Raw genomic sequence first — 23,445 nt, 5'->3', positions numbered from 1 at the left:
TGTCCATCTCCACTGCTCATAAGTCATGCTGCAGAGCAAAAACAAATGCTCTGTCAATTGTCGGCCAGCCGCAAATGCTATAAAGCTGACAAATGTCGAAATGCCGCACAGATAGCTATGTATATTCGAATGGGCACAAAGGGGGACACAAACAACACGGATCACAGGTACTCATAAAACTGTCCAAATGTCAATATTCCCGGACCCACGGAACTGTGCAAAAAAAATACTTTTTGGGCCCCGCGTTCGCTTTGATTTGGTTCGCTGACTGACTGCCTGGCTGATGGGGCTGAAAGGGAATCAAAAGCAGGAGGAGGAGAAGCAGGAGCAGGACTTATTTGTTGCTGTCTGGAAAACACCTTGGCCAAGCAATTTCAATTTTCCCCACAGCCGACAACAAGAAAATGAACATGTCAACGGCACACGTCGGATATGGACTTGGATTTGGCTTTGGCTTTGGTTCTGGTAAAGGGAGTGCACTGGGCGAAAATGTTACTAAAAGTTATTTCTATAATATATTATAAAATTTTGAAAAAATACTTTGTGATCTTTACCAAGCTAAGATATATGCATTAAGGTGTGAAACTAAACATTTAAATAATTTTAAAAAAATATTTTATGAGGGTTTCTTTAAAATACATTTTTTCAAAGCTTTTCCTTGACTTTGTAGTCCCTATTTTTTCTCTCCCTGCACATTTTTGTGGCTCGGTTAACCTGTCGGCTCTGCTCGGCTGCTCCGATTCGCTGCGCCTCGATTCGATCCGATTCGATTCGGCATTCGACGTGTACTTCTTTTTTTTTGGCAACTTTGTAAATATTACAAAATTTAGGTGTCTCGCTTGGTGAGTGCGCCAATGAAATATTTATGCACACACACACGGGCCGCGGCGAATCTGTGTGCGAGTGTCTCTGTTTGTATTTGTTTTTGCACGAGCCTCGCCGTCCCCCCTTTTTGTGCAAATACAAACCGTCCAACCATAGTCACAGTCGAAGGGGATTCCTGGGCAACAGGAGGAAGATGGACGAGCGGGCTGACTGACTGGGCCTGCCAGTTGTCTGATAAACAGACAATTTGCCAAAGTGGATACGTGCACGGCGCGTATAATTTCGGGGCACACCTGAGCCCCCGTTTCAGGGTCCGGCTCCCTAGCCTCGCCAGCTTTTGGCCTAGACCCCGAGAGGAGCAACAGGAGCAATACAGCTTCACTCCTCTCTCTCTCTGTGGCTGTATTTTGCGGTTGTGGACTTTAGCTTGATGAGTGTATCTCTGTGTGTGCGGGACTGAGTGTGTGCTTAGTTGGTTAGTTTGGCTGATGAAGCGACATTGACAGGCCAAGTGACTTTCATTCTAAGCGGCTTTAAAAGTGCCCAAAAGAAGGTTCAGTTTAAATGGAGCTAAAAGGACACAGTCGAAAGCAGATGTTCTAAGGAATTATTAATGCCCAACTAAGTCTGTAATTACTACTCTTAGCTAAGAGTTTATGGCTAGATTATTTGGCATTTTAAATGAAGATTGGTTTGGGTTTCCAAATCATTATTGTCAGGCCAAACTTTTAACATTTCCATATGCTTAAAAAGTTTCCAAAAAAATCTAGTAAATTATTTTTGATTTGAGTTTGTAAATACAACGTTGTTTAAAAGGCATTAAAAACTTTTTTCCTGTTCCCTAAACTTGGTAATGAATAGTTATTTGAAATCCCTAGAGCCTGAGTCACACTGCCTGCCATTTCAATTTCAAGTTTGAAATTTGAAAATTCGCTTCCTCTGCTTTCCGCCCACACACAAACACACACACAGCCGCTGGCCATATAGAAGAATCTCCGGCGTAACTTTTACGATTTTAATCGCGCAAATTTATGGCATTTTTCCTGCACAATTTCCCCGCGGAGCCACCTACATGCAAATACATATATTTGGAAATAAATAAATGATGAAAACAAACACCCAAAACGCACACAAAGCAACAGCGCCTATAAAACTAAACTTTGGCTGGCCAGATATATATATGTGTGTATATCTGAATCTGCATGTTCCGATGGAATATTCAGGCAAAGTCAGCGCCACCGCGAATTCGGATTTCAGATTCGGGTTGCCGCTCATAATTTTTGCAGTTGCAGCATAATAAATTTAAAGCCCCAGTCCGGCCAATTGGGCATTTTGCGCCCCTGAGTTATGGCCCGGGCAAATCGAAACGTAGTTGATTGATGGCTAACTGGGCATGTTTTTCTTTCTCGATTGTTTTTTCCAGGTTAACGCTGGCAGCTTGTCTGAGCAGGCTGGCCTGCAGCCCGGCGATGCCGTGATCAAGATCAATGACGTGGATGTCTTCAATCTAAGGCACAAGGACGCCCAGGATATTGTGGTGCGCTCCGGCAACAATTTTGTCATCACAGTGCAGCGGTAAGTTGAAAGAAATATCTTTTTAAAAGCGGGAAAAAAGCAACCTTCTAATGCTTGATTTTTTTTTTGTCAATCCTTTAGCGGTGGTTCCACCTGGCGGCCGCATGTGACGCCCACGGGCAATGTGCCGCAGCCCAACTCGCCGTATCTGCAGACGGTGACGAAGACCTCTCTGGCTCATCAACAACAGGACAGCCAGCACATCGGCTGTGGCTACAACAACGCGGCCCGTCCCTTCGTAAGTGTACTAATTTGCAATCACGCAAAGTATAACTCCCTCCCTCATACCAAGTCACACCATGCCATCATGCCCATCCCTTGGTCACATCATTTATAAAATTCATAAACTGGCAACCCGAAGTTGCGAATGCGGAAAGTTTTAGTGGCCCAGCTGATGCTGACGTCCTGATGATGACCAATGATGTTGATAGTTAGTTCTAGACCGCTATCCCAGCCCCCCCGCACTTTGCGTTTATTTTGTTGTCTGTCTGTGGCTTTTCATATTCATTCATTTCATTTTCGGTTGGGTTAGGAGGGAAGAAGAACTAGAGCCCAGAAACCCCAAACTCCGAACCCTCTGTATGAGTTGACAACATTTGCATTTATACGATGTCTGTCTGCCTGACGCTCGGTTTGTTTGTGCGTAGTTTTGAAAAGTGTCAGAATGAGTAATGAATATGAGTGCTAGGATTATTTGCCTGGCAAGAATTAATGTGCAAAAGGTCCCTGCACACCCACTCACACACACACTCATCTGTGCCCAGGCCATGTTATGCCATGCATAGTAATGCTCAATGTCTCTCTCTATGGAGGGTATACATGTGTGTGATATGCATACATTTACGTATATTTTATTGTTATGAATTTGTATAATAATAGCTTCAGCCAATGACAACAGCAACAACAGACATTAAATTGATTTGGGATCATTTTAAGTGCCAAGTTTCAGGAACAACATTACATTATGAGAGTCATAGGAAAGGCAAAGGCAGCAGCTTAATGTGATTTAAGGCCCTGTAAATGGCAATAGTTCTGTTGAAATTGTATTGAGATATTGGTAAACACCTCCGGCTTTGGTGTATATAATTTTATATGCGAATAGCAAACAAACAGGCAGCCAAAATTATATTTGGAATTAACCAAGAGGCTTTATTTAAATCAATATTGGGTGAACGTAAAGGGAAACAGTTATAACTATGATTGAAGGCAGCTTATAGCCATAAATAACATCTTAATGTAAAGTTGTATTAAAAGAACGGAAGCGGAAATACTAGAATTGTCTGACAGCTGGACTGCCAACTTGTTTCGATTTAATATCGATAACAAAGTGTAGGGTTGCTTTTGACTCTGTTTAATTTGAATTAAAGTTAAAAATCCAAGTTAAATCTAGGTTTTAAATCCCTTTTTATAGCTCTGGCTAAAAGATCAAACGAATTAAATTATAAATGAACACCAAGGTTCAATTTCAATCAGATCAACTTTGTGGAAAGTGCAAAGGAATACCCAGCAATTGAGAACAATAATTCCCAATTACGATAAGTGCGTGGGGGAGACTTTTGTTCGTTTTCTCCATTCATTTTACGAGAAACTTCGCTCATTTCACACACACTTTTTTCAGCCCCGGCAGAAGTTCCCATGTAATTTCCTTCTCCCCCTCTCACACTTATTTTTTTCCAGACCAACGGCGGCGATGGCGGCGTGAAGAGCATTGTCAATAAACAATATAACACCCCGGTTGGCATTTACAGCGATGAATCTATTGCGGAAACACTCTCGGCTCAGGCGGAGGTTTTGGCTGGCGGTGTGCTCGGGTAAGTTTTCTGCCAGAAGAAAATTTTTCTAGGGGAATGGAGGGAAGAAAGGGCAACAAACAACAGTCTGGGCCGCAGCCGTGACAGTGCAAAATATCTGGGAAAAGTTTTACTTAAAAATGTTCCCTTTTCCGACTTTGCTTTGCTCGGAAGAACAAAAAAAATATAAGAAAAGAAAAGAAAGTAAGAAAAAGCAGAACGCAAAAACAACCGCAGGCCGGTCCAAGCGGTGAGTGCAATTTGGCAAATGATAGCCATGGCTGTGGCTTCTGTGGAAGTCGCGGGGCCAAGTGCTTGGTGTTCGGTGCCAGTTGTCGACTTTGGCCTGGGAAAAACGCACGCGTGGGACCGTGGCGCGCGCCTTTAGCGCTTAATTTCTTTGGGGGATTTCTGGCCAACGCGGCGGATGCGTAACAATCTTGTTCTCGCCACTCACTCACTTAGTGCAGCATACTTTCGGGCCGAGTCCAAGCAGCGAGTGTTCTGCGCGCAAAAGTGTGCTACAAACCAAGCTAGAGCCCCCAGCTTCATTTACTTTTGTGGAGTCCCTAAGATTTTCAGCCAAATTGTGGGAATTTACTTTAAATCAAAAGGGGGTCTTGGTTATCCGGCATTATTTAAGAATTCTGGGACTTAAAGGGAATGAAGTTCAATTTTCAGAGGTTGTGGGAAGGCAATTATAGAGCTTTAGCTCTTTTAGATTAAATAAAATGTAATAGCAGATAATAAGGAGCATATAAACAATTCTAAAATATAATTTATCTTTCCTCTTCCAGCGTCAACTTCAAGAAGAACGAGAAGGAATACCAGGGCGATCGCTCCGAGGTCCTGAAGTTCCTGCGCGAAGAGGAGACCGGCCAGTCCACTCCAGGTAAATACGAAGCCAACTATGAGCTGGCCCGCCTGCTGCTCCTCCTGAACGGCGGTGTCAATCCGTTTGTGAGCGATGGCCTGGGCGATTAGAACAGGAGGGGAGAGGAGGGTAGCTATATGGGCAGTCTGCCAAGTTTTAGCCAATCTTTATTTTTAAAAATGCCCAGCAGGGACCTTGAAATTTACGCTGTGTAATGTGTTACTAAATTGTTTTTGTTTCTTTATATGTCGTTTAACCCCATTAGACCAGCAAAAGGAGATGGACTTTCGTTTTCTCTATGTGAAGACAAAGTTCTAGTCGCCACACACAGTCGAAAGTCTACCTACCACCCAGTCATGTCTATAAAAATATCTATATATATATATATTATTAACCAAAACAATTTCAAAGTCACCTGCACGGACCATAGAGAGTCGTAGATATTAAAGTATTATTTTGAGTCATGTGAAGAGGTTTATAGAGCTAGAAAGTTTGATAGTAGATGGTCAGAAGGGGGTCATATATACACATCTTAGTAGTAATAGTTTTCAGTTGTTTATATTTGTATAATTTTTATTAGATTTGTTCTGGAGGTATTTTTAGAAATGTTTTACCTTCAAAATAAGCTTTGTTAGAGTGTCATTTCTATCCCTCATTGACTGCTAAAGTTTACCCTAAAGACACAATCATTTCTGTCTATCTTTCTGTCTAACTCCTGTTTGTATTTAAACTATTTTTCATAAAACACTGCGTGCCACATCACAAAACTATACTACACATGCACAGCATTCGGCAACTATGAGCATGATGCACCACAACAACAATATCAGGCACCACCACAACAACAACAACAGCAACAGCAATACAATCAACAACACTATCACCAGCAACACCAACACCAGCAACAATCGAGCGCCACTCGCCATGTCAGCGCCCCCGTGAACACCCCCAAGCCCCCGAGCACCGGCGGACTTCCAACTGGCCAGAACATTTGCACCGAATGCGAGCGCCTCATTACGTAAGTGTCGTAAAGATTGGAATTAACAAACCTGTAAAATAATCTGGGGTATTCAATGGTCTTGTCAAAAGGTTTCTTAATTGGAAATAGTTAATTAAGGGTTTGTTTTTATGTTTAAAGATCAAAGGAACTGCATAAACTGATATGATTTGCTTGAGATTATAAATTGTTTGTAGATTTTCATGCCATTGGTAAAGCAGAGAACGGTTTTTATTGACTATTAACTAAAATTTTCCCTAAATTACTTTGAATTTCTTTAAATTATTTTTTTTTCTTTATCAAAAGCTTTAACGAATCAGTTTTAAATGAACTTTTAAACCAATAAACCCCTTAAATTGTAGTTCCTCTATAAAAATATTAAACAATCTCTTAGCTAAACCGATTTACAAGCTCCATTGAATACCCGGTCATAAGTGTAAATCAGCATTTGTGTATGCACATTGACTAACAGCAAGAACAGCAGCAACAGCAGCAGCAGTGCTTCCTCATTAGTAACTAATTCCCAGCAATTAGTGGGAGGGTGGCTTGAAGGTTTCAGTTTCCAGGAGCAGACTCTAGGCAGGTTTCCACTCATGAATTTACCAAAAATAACTGACAGAGTTCTTCCAACCCACTGATAATCATTATGATGCTGATGACGATGTAGAACCACACAGTCCCGCCAACTTTTACTGGACACAGAGCCATGCCATTGGCGGCAACGAGCGACGCACTCCGTTGCACCATCAGCCGGATGAGCGGATTGGGGTGCCGCTGCAATCGAACACGCTGGCGCCGGCAGCTCCGCACAGGCCCAGTCTGCCAGTGGCCCCCAAGGATAAAGAGGAGCAGCCCAGACAGGATCAGGAGCAGCCCGATCCGCGCATCATTGTGTTGCCCATCTGTCCAGGCCTCCAGGGTCCCGAGTACAAGGCCGAAATGGAGGCAGCGGCGGCAGCTTTGGCCAGCGGCCAGGATGGCCGGCCACGTCCGCTCTCCGCCAGCGGACATCCGGCCTGTCAGTTGTGCGGCGTGGGCATTGTGTAAGGATTTGTTGTGTGCGTGTGTGTGTGTGTGAGCCCGCCGTTCAATGATAATTCATTCCCTGCCCCACACCGCGTGTGTCTGCTGCATTTTAATTCGCTTTTATTTCGAAGTCAATTGTCTGCCATACCAACGCACTCCCTCCCGCAGCACCTGAGCTGGGCCACAGCTTATACAGCTCCTGATCCAGACCAATGGGAACCATCATTTGTATTAATTTGTATGCCAATTTAATTGGCTCGCCATCGGGGCTTAATTCGATAATGCATTATAGCTTTTTACATATTTCTCGCATTACCTCCCGACATGGATTCACTAACAGAGATACGCTCGAGGACTGTTTCGCTGTGTGTACACAAAAATGCACTGAGAGAGCTACTATAAATCAGTAGTAATCAATCATTGATTGAGTGTTTTATTCGGGAAGCTGTTCAGAGGAAATAAATTAAACTCTTAATAATATAATTAATACCTAAGAAAAATCTTTTTCATACCCCTGAAGAGCTTCTCGAATGGTTCTCTTTTAATCCCTATAACCTTTCTAATGACTTCATTCCTCCCCTCACCCTTTCCAGTGGCGTTTTCGTCCGCATCAAGGACAAGAACCTGCACGTGGAGTGCTTCAAGTGCGCCACCTGCGGCACCTCGCTGAAGAACCAGGGCTACTACAACTTCAACAACAAGCTGTATTGCGACATCCATGCCAAACAGGCGGCCATCAACAATCCGCCCGCCGGCACCGAGGGCTATGTCCCCGTACCCATCAAGCCGTAAGTGATCGGAGAGTAATTCCTCATGTTTTCTATGATTTTCTTATTTTTTCTTTTTGGGTGTCGCTTGCACGGCCAATTGGTCAACGAAGGGGTGGGTGGGGTGAGGGAAGAAGGGCACACGTGAAAATGAAATATAAATAAATTCAGAGCATTCGCTATATGCCGAAAATATATACATATATGCGTCTGACATGATGGCGACGAAAAATCGTCCGTGCTCAAACCGGGTATTTACATACGTGCTAGAGCGCCAATTTGTAATGCTCTTTGAGAGGGTTCTATGGGTTTAGGGTAGAGCTGGAAATAAAAATCGATTCTATTACGATTAATTGATTTTTTCTTTTGATTATGCGATACATTGATAACATTTTTAGAATCGATTTAATCGAAAAAGTTCTATATTTACTATATGTAAATTTGTATATTTAATTTGATATTTAAAAACCAATATCTATAGATAAAATGATCCATAAAATTATTATTAATCGATTTTAATCGATTTTCTTGTAGAATTTTTTTTAGAAAAAATCGATTAAAATTGATTTATTTCCAGCTTTAGTTTAGGGGGTTTGCTTTTCCTTTTCGTAATTTAAGAAAGTATATTCCTTACGATTTTATATCGCACAATAAAATACCTCCTTATGTATGGCGTTACTCATCTTGTAGATTATATATTCTTTGAAAAATGTTATAAACTCAATTTTAACAATTAAATCCCCATCTTTAGGGTATCCCTTTAATAACCAACTCCCTGTCCAACTGTATCCCTTTTGCCTTTTGTGCTGTTTTGCATTGGTTTGTCCACTCTTCTCTCGAAATATTTTGAAATGAAAGAGGCGACACTGATTGCTCTGCTGACGTGTCATCGGCTGTGCCGCAAATTTTTAATAAATGAATTGGCAACATACAGTATGTCAAGAAACAGTTTACACAACGAAAATAAACTTAATTTTTTGACTTTGCATGCAAAATTAAACACCTTCTTTTCAATTTTATAACAATTTTTTAATGCAAAACGATTCATATGTGTTTGCTTTATTAATTAAAGGAAAAAACGAAAACATAACATTCAAAGAAACATAACAATAAACTTAAATATGAGATTACACATTTTTTCTTCTGTCAAGAAACTCTTTACACAAAAACTATTTTCTTAGTTTAAATCTAAATATTAAGAAACCTTTTCTATTTTTTTCTAATATTAATACTTTGTATGACCCCCCTTAGCATTTACTACCAGCTGGAGACGTTTTTTCATGGAACTGACTAGTTTTGGTAGGTCATATTCCAACGGAAGCTTTTGCCACTCTTCAATTACTGCCGTTTTGAGCGCTTGGCGGTTTTTGGGCTGCCTTTTTGCCACTTTCTTCTTCAGATACGCCCACAAATTCTCAATGGGGTTAAGGTCGGGGCTCTGAGGAGGAGTGTCGATGACCTTTTGGCAATTATAAAGGAGCCATGTGCGCACAGTGAGCTCCTTATGCTTGGGGTCATTATCTTGATAAAACTTAAATGCTGGCTTATTATCGACAATCAAACCCAATTTCTCCGCACTTTGCCTCAAATTTTGTTTGAGGATGGAGAGATATTGCTCAGCATTCATTGTGTTTTCAATAAACGCAAGCTCTCCCACTCCCTTGCTGCTTATGCATCCCCAAACCATCACCGACAATTTGCCAAATTTTACTGTCGGAATTATGTTGCGCTGATCAAGAGCTGTTAACGGTTTGCGCCATACTCTGGTTGGTCCATCGTTGTAGTATAGCATTATCTTTGTTTCGTCGCAGAATATGACGTCATCCCAATATTCCGCCGGCTTGCTGACCATGTTTGCAGCGAACTGTAAACGTTTTTCAACGTTTATTGCTGAAAGCAAAGGTTTCTTGCGAGCAACCCTGGAGGAGTACTTGTGTCGCAGAATGGCTTGACGGACTGTTTCGTGCGAAACAACAAGGTCACACTCTTCCAGAAGCTCCTGGGCAAGAGTTCTCGTCGAAATTTGAGGATTTTGAAACACCTTTCGCATCATTATCCGGTCTGCTCGTTCTCCAATCTTCTTTTTGCGGCCGCCTCCATTTGTTGTTTCTAGCCTTCCTTCGTTTTCCGCTCGATTTATGACATTGTAGATGGTTTTCCGGGAAACGGAAAACATTTCTGAAAGCTCCGCAGCAGATTTTCCCAATTGATGATTATAGAAAATCAGCTGGGTGATCTCGAACGTTAATCTTTTGCCAGGCATTCTATAAATGTTTATAAGCTCCTTTTTGACGCTCACGTTGGCCTATTTCGCAACCAAATGAAAGAGACTGCCAAAATGACGCTACATACTAGGCATACATAGCGGGGAAGTACCATTTTCTTCTTGGAAAATACTAAAACAGTATGCGAAAGCGATCTGTGTAAAGAGTTTCTTGACAGTGTTAAAATTGTGTAATCTAACTTTTTGTCTTCTTCTTAATTTTCCTTTTTATGTTTTGATTTTGTTTTTTGACTTAATAACTAGGCATACTCCAATTAATAGTATGGCATTAAAAAACAATCATAAAATTAAACAGAAAATGCCCATTTTTGCATGCAAAGTCAAAAAATTAAGTTTATTTTCGTTGTGTAAACTGTTTCTTGACATACTGTATGTGTGTGAGCCACGAACTGGGAATGCACTTTCCCATATAGATCGGTGTAATGTGTGAGGAACAAACCGCCTAGAGAGGGGGTGTTGTCAAAAATATCCGGCCAGTGACAGTTGGCAATTTTCATTTGGCATTTGGAATTTGTTTGTTGGGGTTTCTGTGCGTTCTGTTTGCCAATTTTAAAACGATGTCAAATTAAAGGCTCTCCTCAGGGGGGCAATTAGGCGACTGGCGACAGGCAATTACTGATCAGATTTATATATATATTCTATATTTATGTACCCATGTATTCTTTCACCCACAGCAACACCAAGCTGAGCGCCAACACCATCTCGTCGGCCTTGAACTCGCACGGCTATGGCGGCGGCTCCAATGGCTACTCCAATGGCAACTCCACCCCAGCCCCGGCACCGGTAAGTGAAGATTGCTTTTCTACCTCTACTCCTGTTAACTGTTTCCCGGCCGTGGCTAAAACAATGTCAGACACTCACCAAAAACACAGATATATGTATGGATATAGACACAGACAAAACGAAGGCGGGGGGTTTCCCCTTGCCAGCATCTTGAACCCTGCTCTCTCACCTGCTGACGCTTTGCTTTGCCGTCTGGCTACATTCAATTTTATCATATTGCCAGCAAAAATGTTTGCATAAACTCAGCACATTTTGCCCGGCAGCTACCGAGAGCATCTCCTCCGACATATGCTAAAATGTTAAAAATCATCTTTGGAACAAGACGAGCGAGAGTCGAAGAGAAATGCAATATAATGCAAAAAGTTTTACCAACGCAAAAGAAGTTCAAACATCTCGGGCAAATTTTTATCAAGAAGCGCTTCTTGTTTACTGTTTTCCTTTTTTTTTTTTGGTTTTCTTTGGCCACAAAGCGATCAAATGAAAATGGAAAAGTTTTAAGCAGCACAGAGGAAAATCTGTCTGGGATATATGTGGATAATTTTAAAAACCTATATAACATTTATATATTTTATTAAAATTATTTCTTGTAAAAGATTTTCCTATTTTTGTAATGCCTTTTTGCCTGTGTTTCTATATTTTCTGTCTGTGTTTTTTGTGTGTGTAAACTGTTTATGTTTATTGCTTGAAATTATTATTTATTTATTTAAGTTTTTGTTGGTTTAATCTACGGCTGATTGGTTAAGCAATAGATCAATGGGACTGGGGTTTCATTGAGGACCGAAGTCGAACCTCTAGTGCTTCCCCCTTGGCACGGGTCTTTACAAATCAAACCGATCGACACGGCCAGATTGATTGCAGTGAGGGGTATAAATAGTGTTTGATATATATATACAATATATATAATAGTATATTTTACTATTTTGTCTAGTTTTCTGTAGTGTTTCTGCCGCGGCCAGCGCATTTCGCGAAAATGTGCAATGGCTGCTGAAAGCTAAATATATATGCCAAGCGCTGCTTTTTACTCATTCCGCCGAATGTTCTTACTATTTTCTTTTTTTTAGGTTTTTTTGTTTTCGTTTTAAAGTCTATAAAAAACATACAGCTGCAGCGGTTTGTCAGCTTTTTGGCCGCCGTGGCCTCAGTTTCGTTGCGCCCTGTGCCCAGTGCGCATCTCTCGTTCCCAAAATCTCGTCCGTGTCCGCGAAGTGTCCGTTGACTGTGTCCGCAGGCGAGCGGACAGCAGGACAGGACAGTGTCCAGCTGGGAAAACTTAAATTAGTTAAACGACAATTAACAACGACCAGCGAATCAAGTGAAAAACGACTCATATTTTCAGTGATCTTTGAAGTAGAGAGTTCCCAAGAGTTTTCTCTGGGGAAAAGGTTGCATAACCCAGTGCGAGTGCATTAACTCAATGGGGGGGTTTCTTTAGCCCGCCCATTGACCTTGACCTATTAGCCATTTTTAGCACACCCAACACACACACACACACACGCACACTCGGTTATATACACACAGGGGCTTACTTCATCAGCCGTAGGTTGCGTGCCACTTGCATTCCGCCTGCATTTTAATTAACTGCCTTTGTTTTAACCCCCCTTTGCCTGCCTGTCTGCCTGACTTTACCCGCGTCCGCATTAACCCCATTCAGCCTGAGCCCGAGACCAGTCAGGAGCTCCCTTTGCCACCGCCGCCCTCGCCCACCCAGCTGCTGCAGTACGAGGCGGAGGAGCTGCTGCAGCAGCCACCTGCCCCGGAGCAACAGCTGCCCTCCGCCCAGCTCCAGCAGCAGCAGCAGCAGCCGGAGCAGCACACGCGCACGCACAGCAGCCTGTCGTCCATTTCGAGTGGCTCCTCCTCCTCGGGAGTGGGCGGCAGTGGGAGCGGTAGTGGTGTGGGCCAGAGCCAGCAAAGCTACTGCTCTACGCTGTCCCTGGATCGTTTTGGCTCGCCCCAGCACTCCCGCCAGACATCCGCCTCCTCCACATCACTGGAGGTGGTTGCTGCTCCGACTACCGCTGCTGCTGTGGCTCCTGGACAGGGCGATAATTACACAATGCCACCATCGCCGCCGCCACCGCCTCCTCCGGCGAATGCCGTGACGAATTACAGGCTGCAGGCAACACAGCAGCAGCAGTTGCAGAACGAGAACGATATGAATATGCAGAACAAGGGCCACAACGCGTACAACCAGCTGCTGAAGGAGTACTCCAACAAGCTGCAGCATCAGCAGCAGCAACCCAACAAACAGCACACCCACCAACACACAACAAACACACCGCCCACACTGAGACACAACAACAACACGGCCAAGCCATTTGCAGCGTCACAGCAGCACCAACAGCAGCCGCTTGTGGCAGCGCTAACGGCGACACTTGCTAATCAATTGAAATTTAACCCACATCAGGTTGCAAGCCCCCAAGCAACAGTAACAGCAACAGCAACAGCAGTAGCAGCAGCAGCAACACCTGCCCCAGTAGCAGCACCCTTAACTGCAACAGATAGCTCAGCAGCAGCAGCAACAGCAACAACAGTAGCAACTTCAGACATTATGTCGGCCAACGTGGCGGATGAGCCGTCTTCTATTTATGGCCAAATCAACACGAACCCAGCGCCCTCGGCTCCTGGCGGTGGTGATCAGCCTTTTGAGTATGTGACGCTCACCGGTAATGTCATACGCAGCGTCCAGGCGCCAGGAAAGGGAGCAGCTCCGGGCTACAAGGTAAAACACATAACACCTGTCCTGTCACACCTGACCTGCTAAGGTCAAGGACAGTGAGCGAGGGTAGGAAAAATAGAAGATAAATAGGGGAAATTATATTTAGAGGGGTTTCATAAAGAAATTGAAACTTAAACTTCAATTATAAATTATGAATTTGAAATTTTTTTCAAGAAGTGAGAATAATATTACATATAATACCCTACCTTCGCTCACTGTTCCCAATCCCCAAAAGAAAAACCTCAACTCTCAACCCAAAAAGTAAGTACCAAGCTCTGTGCTCCGCTCAGCTCGCGCCGCACCTCGCTCAGATCAGCTCTGATTAGTCCCAAAAAAAAATTTAAAAACTAACTGACCAACTTGTGTTAAGTGTTGTACCGTGTTGGCCATGAACCGGAATAAAAAAAGACTCTTTCAGTCTTTGATTTCTCAAAAAAAAAAACATAATAATAATAATAAAACACTTGCCCTCTCTCTTCAAAAGGTAAACCAGGGCTATGCTCGTCCCTTCGGAGCTGCCGCTCCCAAGTCGCCGGTGTCGTACCCACCGCAGCAGCAGCAGCAGTCGCCGCGTCCCGCTCCCGGTGGCCAGAATCCCTATGCCACCCTGCCTCGCAGCAATGCTGGCCAACAAGGTAAGGCTGATGACAACGGCTGTCTGTCAGAAGGTGAATGGGTCTAGTCGCTTAAGCCAATGAGATTTTTTTGTACCATATAAATATATACATGTATATTGAGGCTCCAGTTAAGCCTTAGCCTTAGCCCTAGCCCCCTGTTGTTAGCCCCTGCCCCCTGATAATGATGATGAGAGTGATAGACAGACGATGATATGTTGTATAGTATTAACCGGATTTCTGTTTTATATATATATATATACTTTTATTGATCGAAATAAATTGCACATGACTTATCGAAAGCGAGCACCAAAAACTAACCAAGAAAGAGATACAAGTCCTCAGATTATCGAAATTATCGAGATGCTTTTTGGCGAAATTTACTAAACAATTTTCCGCTCGTTATACCTCCCATGCCCCTGCCCCCTGTGATCGCCCCCACGTGAGCAACTAAATGAAAACTATTTGGCAACTGTGGCTGCATAAAGCATTTAGCACTAGACTATTAGACACTACCCTACATTATATATATATACTATATGTTCTCATGCTGTGTATGTAGGTCGTAATGTAAGGTACCAGCAGCAGCAGCAACAGCAGCAGCAGCAGTACAGTACTCAGCAGCAGAAGCAGCAGTATAGGAACTCTTACCCCATGGGATCTAATTATAGCACCCCGAGTCAGTCCCCCTACATCACCTCTTACAACACCAACAACAACAACTTCAACAACAACAACAACAACTATAGCACCTACAACAACAATAATAGCGTTTATCGAGGTAAAGAGCTAGCAGTTGGCATTGCTCCTTAGCTAAAAATTACACTTGTTGAGTGCGAAAGCTGCTTTAAAGAGCTGCTGTTTGCCTTTAATATATATCATATAGCTGCTGTAGCTCATTCCATGGCCTCATATACCCATATATATACATTATATATTGGAATTCATTCAGGTGCAAGGCACACATTGCATTAGCAGACATCTCGCCCCCCCAAACAGAAACAGAAATCCCCTCGTTAATAATGGAAATATTTCGTTGACAAACTCAATCAATAGGTGGAAACATTTTAAAATGTGTTTATCATTATTATATGGGCCCAGACGGGAAATTAAAACTGACAATGGCCGTTGTAACCGGCGAAAGGAGAGAGACAGAGAGGAGGAGGTTTCAATGCCAATGCGATTGCCATCTTCCACTTCCGTGTGCTGCTGAAAGGCTGCGAATGCAAATGGGAAATCGCTGGGAAAATGCAAACCAAACCGAACCGATCCGAAAAACCCAAAACCCAAATGAAAGAGCAAACCAAACCGATACGCTGCGTATACGTAACGCGCTGCGAGTCCACCGAAACGAGACCCATTCATGTACACAGAAATAAATGATATAAAATGTATTTGGTTGACGCTGCTGCCTCAGCTCGGGCTCTGGTTCTGCCGGGGCTCCAGCTATGGCTCTGGCTCCTGCTCTGGTTGTTGCAATTGCGGTTGCCACCGCTCCTTTGCTCGTTTGCCAGTACAGTATAGCTTTAAATGCAGCGCAAATATCCCGTCAGGGAAAACGAAGAAGGCCGCAGACAGTGTGTCAAAAAAAGAAATTGACGGGACAAGTCAAAAAGCTGGGAAAGGAATAGGGATATTAGGAAATAAATGTTAAATTATAAATTGTTGTTTACCGTTTACTGTTATGTTTCCATGTTATGTTTGTTGTTAGTGTTAGTCCCTACGTTTTATAATCATTGATTTGGTTGATTAACGTATAATTAAATTTGAACTTATATAAAAAAAAAAAAAAAAAAAAAAAAAAAAAAAAAAAAAAAAGGAAATAAATGAAGAATTATAAAGAAAAATTTAATATTTTTTTTTACATAATTGAAAAATAGTAAAAAAGAAGAACTATAATGGTTTGAATATGTCATAAGTCCTCTTAAAAATTAATATTAAATTATTTTGAGCGTCTTTTAAGCTTTGGAATATCATTAATATTTAAATCGTTATAAATCCCACCTGTTCATCTTATTTCCCCACTCACTGTGCCTGCGGCTTTAACGAGAACACTTCAGGGCCTCTGGAATACCAGTAATTTCTGGTATTTTTTCTTCCTCGTCCTACGCACACATATCCTGGCTGGTGCTGCTCCTCCTCCACCTCGATATTTGTCTGTTTGGTTGCTTGTTTGTTTATCAATTACCGTGCTCGACGATGCTGGCCTGTCATAACGGAAGTGAATTAACAACAAATATGGCGACGCCCCACAATTGCACTCCAAATTTATGGGGCAATTTTCGCGAGCTACGCCACCTTCGTTAAGCAATTAAAAATGCAATTAGTAAGGGTGGAGAGTTCAGAGTTCAGAGCTCAGAGCTCAGAGAGTTTCCTCAATATAATAAATCTTCATTCCGCCAGGAATCAATCTCCTAATCAAAGCGAAAATCACGCACACAGCCGCAGCAATCATTTGGGGTTTCGGTTTCCTGGTTCTGCGGCATATATGAGCTTTTTGGCAAATCCAGTTCCAATTTGCTCCACCCCGAAAACAAAAAAAAGAAAAACAAGGCAAAGAATGTGCGCTGGCAAACAAATGTTTGCTTGAATGCCGACACGCACGAGGGGAAAGCTTGCTGTGGCAGCGGGAAATGTAAACGTGGGCAGATAAATTACCAGCCATTATTATCCAACCAAGAACAAGCATCCGCCTCGGTATTTTCCTCCCTCCTGCACATATTGAAGCGTGCCGGGTGGCCATACATCACTTGACTCTGGCATTCGTCAGGCGGAGATTTATAGGGCGGCAGGCACACTATTGTCCTAGGCTGGGCTCTCATTTTCCCATAATCCCACGAATAACCTTTGTTTTGGTTTCTGCTTCTTTTAGGTTACGGTTACCAATACACGTATTAGAAAGCCCCAAGCCAAAATGCCCCTTAAGAAACATACACACCACCCACACACATAAAAAGGCGTGCAAAGTTTTGGCCAAGTTCTGGAAAAGAAATATACAACAAATATTATAAATAAAATCAAAATTGAATGTGGAAACCTATGAATTTTAAGCAAAATAAATTGCAAAAACTATATCTTGAAAGAAAATACTGTTTATAAGAATTCTATAAAATCCTTTATAGTGTAAAATGCTTCTTGCCTAACTGCATTCCGCTTAAAGCGCTCTGAAAAAGTCTCTTTTTAGGTGGAAACACCTCACCTTTTATATCTTTCTAAGTGCTACTAATCGAACTCTGTGTCCCCCGGCTATTCTAAGAATTTCTTTGCACAACTTTGCATGCCTTTTGTCTAAAAACAATAAATGGGAAAAGTACAGAAAATACAGAAAAATACAAAATAATACGAAAAATATTCAGAAACAGCTAGAGAAATAATAAACATAAAGCAGAACTTTTGGGTGGCCTCTTATTATGGCTGAAAACTTTTCTGTGGCTGCTGCCAACAACATTTTTGATATGACAAAATATATTTGTGGCAATAATTTCGTTGCGTTTTCGCTTTTTTTCGGTCCCTTTGGTCCCTGCTCTTGGTCGTGTGTTTCTGCCATTTTCAATTTCTGCAAAATTACAGCCAATACCGAATTATGCATAATAAAATCCAATGACTACCTGTCGACGCCATTTTGCTTGCGCACAGCCAAAAGGGGGGTTCGTCCTGCTGGTCCTGCTCGTCCTGTTCTCTCCCTCTCCTTTTCGAGGCAGACGTGTTCCCATAAAAAATGGAAGTAAATATGCGTGCCTAGCGGAGGAGGAGACCCTCTGTACGTACGCGTGTGTTTATTGTTGCTCGCCATGAAAATGGCTCTGAAAATAAGAAATAAAAAATTTATTTGCCTCGGCAAGGGGCATAAAACGTTTCCTCCTCCGACGACGACTATTGTTGTATCGCATTTAATATTTTCCCTCTTTTATACACGGGGCCAGCGATATACCGTTGTTTGTTTTTGTCTGTCAACAAATTGTGGGGGAGGGTTTCTGTTTGGGTTGCTCTTGGGTGAACGTAAAAGTTTTCCGATCCAGTCATTGCCTTGCTTCGATTGAGTTGCTTAACCAGCTTATGCCATCTGACCACTCGAACTACTCCAAGCACCCTTCGGACCATTACTTACACCAAGAAAGGGAGGGTGTGTGTGCCTCAGGTGTTGGCCTGGGGCATCCCTGCTTTTAGCCAGTATTTTGTAGTTTTTTAAGTTGCCTAAAACCCACCACCACCTACTGAACATACACAGAAAGGAGTTGCTCTCGTTTTTTGCTGCCTCTCTTGCCCAGTAGTTTTTAGTACCAGTTGCCTTTATAGTTTCTAAAAAGTCTACGTATCTGCTGCTTCTGTGTCGCCGCTGATCCACTCAACCACTGATCCTCTGCTGCTTTCTCAGTGCCAAGGACTAACAAGCGCTTGTCTTTTGTTTCTTTCTGCTCTTATATTTGCCCCTCTCGAAAAAACTAACCCAAAAAAACACCAAAAACACACACACGTACACTCCGCCCCCCACACCTGACCCTGCTGTTTGACCCTTGACCTTTGGCGGCCTTAAAAAAAGAATGCCCAGAGGAACTGCAGCCTGAATACGAGGAGGAGGACTGCTATGAAGTGGACATTGAGGTGGCCATGGCTGCCAGTCGGCAATCCCACCGTGGCTCTAGCTTTGTGTGGCCGCCACCGCAGGATGATAGCCACCAGGCGCCCACCGCTGCCCCGCTATACATACCTCCCCCAGAAACCCAGCATGTGGTGGTGACAAATCCCGTACAACAAGTACCTCCTCTGCCACCTGGAGGATCAAACGGTAGACAACTAGATCCGCAGCCTCAAGTGGCTCAAGCAGCAGCAGCTGCTCCAGGAGGAGGAGCTCCCCAATGGCAGAGTTACTCTGCCCCTCAACTAACCAACGCCCAAGCCCGCCAGCTGGCGGAGCAGGAATCCAGCTCGGAGAGCTATACCTCCACATCGACCACAACGACCACGACCTCAGAGGAATACCAGCGAATGTATGCCGCCCAGATTCAGGCCTATCAGGAGCAATCCGGCTCGGAGTTTGACTACCAAGTGGACTATAACAGCACCCAGGACTCGATGCAGGAGTATGCCTCCGGCAGGCGCAGTGCCCAGGAGTGCGTGGACTCCCTAGCAGTGCCGCTGAGCACCTACAAACTGATCGACATGGTAAGGGAGGTGACACCCAGCCCCGTGACCACGCCCGTCCAGACTCCCGCTCCTACCGCCCCAACAACCCGTCGCGTTGTGTTCAACGACGAGCCCGAGATCAGGGATTTACCTCAACTGCCCGGCGAGCTGGAGACCATACCCGAGGCCCTGGAATCCGTGGAGGATCGTGAGGGTCTGGTGATCGAGCATCGTGCCCAGATCCTGGAGAGCGAACGCATGTTCCAGCCCACGCCCGAGATCAAGTTTGAGATTCCCCACGTGAGACAAATACCGCCAACCAGGATACCCAACCCGAGTCCCAAAGAGTGGATTAATCCCATGATTCGTGTGCTGACCACAGCGCCGGAGGTTCCCTTCCACCTGGTCGAGTGTCCCTTTCCCAGGCCCTGTGGCGATGACTTTGAAGCGGAGGCTGAGGCCGCTGAAGCTGCTCGAGCCCAAGAGGTGCCGGCACCTGTTCCGGCTCAGCAACAGCCCCCTCCTCCTCCACCGGAACCTGCTCCCGTTGAGCCGCCGCCGGCTTCTTTGAGAGAGTCCCCACCCCGCGGCTCCCGTCTCACCCAAGCCATGATCACAGCCCCGGAGTTTGAGCTAAAGTTTGCTCCGCCCGCCGATCAGGGCATTCCACTCCCAGAGGAGACCGTGCCCTACATGCCACCGCCCATGGACATGAAGCCCTACCTTAGGGAAGACTACCGACCCAAGTCGCCTTTTGTCAGTGCCCTCACCACCGCTCCCGACCGCCCGTTCGAGGGTCACTTTGACAAGGACGTTCCCATCCACCTGATTGACCTGCCCACTCCCAAGGAGCACCTGACCATGGGCGATGCCCTATGCACCGCCCCGGAGCGTGGTTACACTCCCCTGAATCCCGAGAATGCCATGCATCGCGTGGACGAGGAGCAGAAGCAGCAGGAACTGAAGAAGCGTGAATTTCAGGTTTTGGATCATGAGGAAGAGCTGGGCATCCGGCCAGAGCCGCCGCAGTCCGTGGAGTACTATGTCACGCAAAAGGAACAGCCCCGCAAATCATCTGCCTTCGCGGCCATGCAAGCATTCCAGCCATCCCGCGAGCCGCTCTCCTCCAACTCCAACTCGAACACGGTGTCCAATGCGGCCAGTGTGGCGGCCACTCCACGGGCTTCGATCATATCCTCCCTGGCGGAGGCGGACACGGATCTGGAGTACCAGAAGTACTGCAAGGCGCAGCAGCGTAACCAGAAGCGTTTGGAGTACTTCCACATGAAGGAGGAGGAGCTGTCGGGTCTGCAGGGCCAGCAGCTTACCCAGCTTCAGCGAGAGTTGTCCAACCAGCAGCAAAGTCTGCTCAGCCAGCAGCAGTTGCAGCAATCCAAGCTGCTACAGCTGCAGCAGTGCGTCCAGAGTCAGGAGCTGCAGCAGCAGATGCAGCAGATCAGCCAGAAGTCGCAGCAGCAAGAGCAGCATCTACTGACCCAGCAGAATCAGCAGCAGCAACAACAGTCCCAAGTTAACCAGAGAACCCAACAACAGCAACACTCCCAAGTCACCCAAAGAACCCAACAACAACAACAGGTCTCCCAACAAGTCACCCAACAACAACAACAATACTCTCAGCTTGCCCAGACCCAAACCCTTCAGGCCAGCGCCCAATCTCAGAGTTCCGCTACCGCCTCCTCCTACAGCTCCAAAGCGACTGCTTGCTCTAACTCCTCTTCCACAGTCCCACCTGCCACTTCGACCGCTTATGCACCTACTCAGGCTCCAACTCAGGCTCCAACTCAAGCTCCTGCACCAGCTCCTGCTCCCGCACCAGCTCCTGCTCCTGCACCCCTTCGCACACCAGCTATCGCTGTATATAGTAGCCAGCAGAGCAGCAAGTTCGATGCCCACGAGCTGATCGAGGAGACCGTCGAAGAGCTCGAGCACTCGGAGGTCCTGTTCCCGCCGCCTTCCCCGCTAAGCCACCTGACCAAACATGGCAAAGCCGTACAGTCCGGCCTCCACAAGGCGGACAGCATCCCCAAATATCAGCGCAATTGGACGGTGCTGCCCACCCAGAGTCCCATTCGCACCCCGGAGCCGCAGGAGCTGCGCGAGAACGTACCACTGGCATTTGTGGACGCCCCGAAGGCTCCAGTGACCAGCGATTCCTCCACTGTACATAGACCCATTGCCATAGTCCAGGTTGCTGCGCCGACAGCTGCGACGGCTCCAGCTCCGGCTCCTGCGCGACCGCAGCTGTCGGTGCCCATTATTGTCGAGGATCGATCGGGTCCAGTAACGATGGCTTTCCAACCGCTAGACGAGTTCGTGCGCCCGGACCAGGCCCAGACGCCCACCAGGCCGTATACGCCCTCGCTGACCAACAAACCGGCGCCCATTGTGCCTTTTTACCAGACGGAGGAGAAGCTCTGCTTTGACGAGTGCCCGGCCACCCATGCCAGGGATTATGACCAGGGGGCGGCCTCGCCTTTTCTGGACAGAGCTCGTTCTCCGGCACCAGGACCGCCACCAAACCCACTCTCTGCCATTCGTGCGCCCAGGATGAAGGAACCAGAGCCGGCTACATCGAATCTGCTGTCTGTTTCAGGAGCTCCGCGTCTGCAAACGGGATCAATAACCACCGGTCAGAGTTACCAGGGTCAGCTCTTGGCACACTCAGAGCAAAGCTCGCAGTCGGCCAGCCAGAGCTTTAACCAGCAGCCGGAGAGGATCACAGAGCAGAGGATCGGCAATATGAGTGTCCAGCAGAGGGAGCAGTCCTCCCAGCTGCAGCAGCAATCGCAGTCGCAGTTGCAGAGCCAGACGCGCAGCCAGGTGGGCAATATGCAGATCGAGAGACGCCGCAAGGTCACCGAGGAGTTTGAGCGCACGCAGAGTGCCAAGACCATAGAGATACGCACTGGCACTCAGTCCGTGTGCCAGGCTCAGGCTCAAGCCCAGTCTCAAACCCAGTCGGACACGGAGCGTCGCTCTTCCTACGGCAAGACAGGTTTTGTGGCCAATCAGGCAAGGCGTCTCTCTGGATTGGAGCAGGAGATCACTAGCCTGACCAGCCAGTCGCAGGCCATCAGTGCCCGGGCTTCCACGCTGGGTGAAGGCTGCTTCCCTAATCTTAGATCGCCCACCTTTGACTCCAAGTTCCCGCTGAAGCCAGCTCCTGTGGAGTCTACAGTGCCCGGATATGGAGCAGCGCCAGCAGCCACCAGCAAGCTAGTGGCGCCTCCACCGGGATTCATCCTCCAGCAACAACAGCAGCAGCAACAGCAACAGAGATCCGCCTTCTCCGGCTACCAGGCCACCACTTCATCGGTGCAACAGAGCTCGTATGCAAGCAGCACGAAAGCCACCTCCTCATCGCTCTCATCCTCATCAGCATCTGCTTCAGTCGCATCAGCATCCGTCGCGAGATCGTCGCAAAGTCTAACCCAAGCTTCTGCTATTACTACTACCACTAATAACCAGGCCACATCGGCCTTCAGGAGCGCCAATGGCAGCAGCACTCAGCCTAATCTGGCCTCGCGGCCATCCATCGCTTCCATCACAGGTCCAGGATCAGCTCCTGCCCCTGCGCCCGCTCCAGCTCCGGCTCCGGCTCCGGCTAGAGCTATGGCTCCTCCATACAAAGCGCCAATTGCTCCGAAATCGGTGATAGCCAATGCCGTGAAAGCTGCTGCTCCGCCCGCTGCGCCCGTTGCTTTTCCGCCAAATCTAAGCGATCTGAACTTGAACTCTAATGTGGATGATTCTGCAGGTGCCGGTGGCAAGAGCGGTGGTGTCTTCGGTGCCACCTCGGCGCCCAAGCGCGGCAGGGGTATCCTGAACAAGGCGGCCGGACCCGGTGTGCGTATCCCACTATGCAACAGCTGCAACGTGCAGATCAGGTGAACAAGAGCATCCCAGCGTTCAATATTTGATGTTTTTTGATATTTCTGTGTTTAATTTGTTGTTGGGAATGATTCTTAACCCTTGAAAAACAATCTTTAAGAGATTTTTAAGGGTTCCAAGAGGTATCCCTTGGGATATCCTTACTTTAAGTTAAT

General features: G+C 45.7%; 1 protein-coding gene across 18 annotated transcripts in view; it reads left to right on the top strand.

The window, feature by feature from the left end:
• Zasp52 (Z band alternatively spliced PDZ-motif protein 52) overlaps nucleotides 1-23,445 on the top strand; it is a 58,514-nt gene that overhangs the window by 32,762 nt on the left and 2,307 nt on the right. For 2 of the 18 annotated variants that reach the window (XM_017177773.3, XM_070283893.1), the window contains exons 3-13: nucleotides 2,249-2,400; nucleotides 2,482-2,638; nucleotides 4,078-4,211; nucleotides 4,988-5,082; nucleotides 6,729-7,104; nucleotides 7,681-7,875; nucleotides 10,813-10,921; nucleotides 12,573-13,643; nucleotides 14,125-14,275; nucleotides 14,817-15,035; nucleotides 23,157-23,286. In XM_017177773.3, coding sequence (XP_017033262.1) covers nucleotides 2,249-2,400; nucleotides 2,482-2,638; nucleotides 4,078-4,211; nucleotides 4,988-5,082; nucleotides 6,729-7,104; nucleotides 7,681-7,875; nucleotides 10,813-10,921; nucleotides 12,573-13,643; nucleotides 14,125-14,275; nucleotides 14,817-15,035; nucleotides 23,157-23,286 — 2,789 coding nt within the window. Of the gene's footprint in view, nucleotides 1-2,248; nucleotides 2,401-2,481; nucleotides 2,639-4,077; nucleotides 4,212-4,987; nucleotides 5,083-5,329; nucleotides 5,420-5,850; nucleotides 6,083-6,728; nucleotides 7,105-7,680; nucleotides 7,876-10,812; nucleotides 10,922-12,572; nucleotides 13,644-14,124; nucleotides 14,276-14,816; nucleotides 15,036-17,126; nucleotides 17,329-21,122; nucleotides 23,287-23,445 lie in introns of those variants that run through there. The other 16 variants (XM_041776911.2, XM_017177777.3, XM_017177775.3 and 13 more) reach the window with 16 other exon arrangements.

This window comes from Drosophila kikkawai, chromosome 2R (assembly GCF_030179895.1).
Source record: "Drosophila kikkawai strain 14028-0561.14 chromosome 2R, DkikHiC1v2, whole genome shotgun sequence".
Classification (NCBI taxonomy): Eukaryota; Metazoa; Arthropoda; class Insecta; order Diptera; family Drosophilidae; genus Drosophila; species Drosophila kikkawai.
Note: the sequence above shows the minus strand (reverse complement) of the source record. Positions and strands in the feature narration are given on the sequence as shown.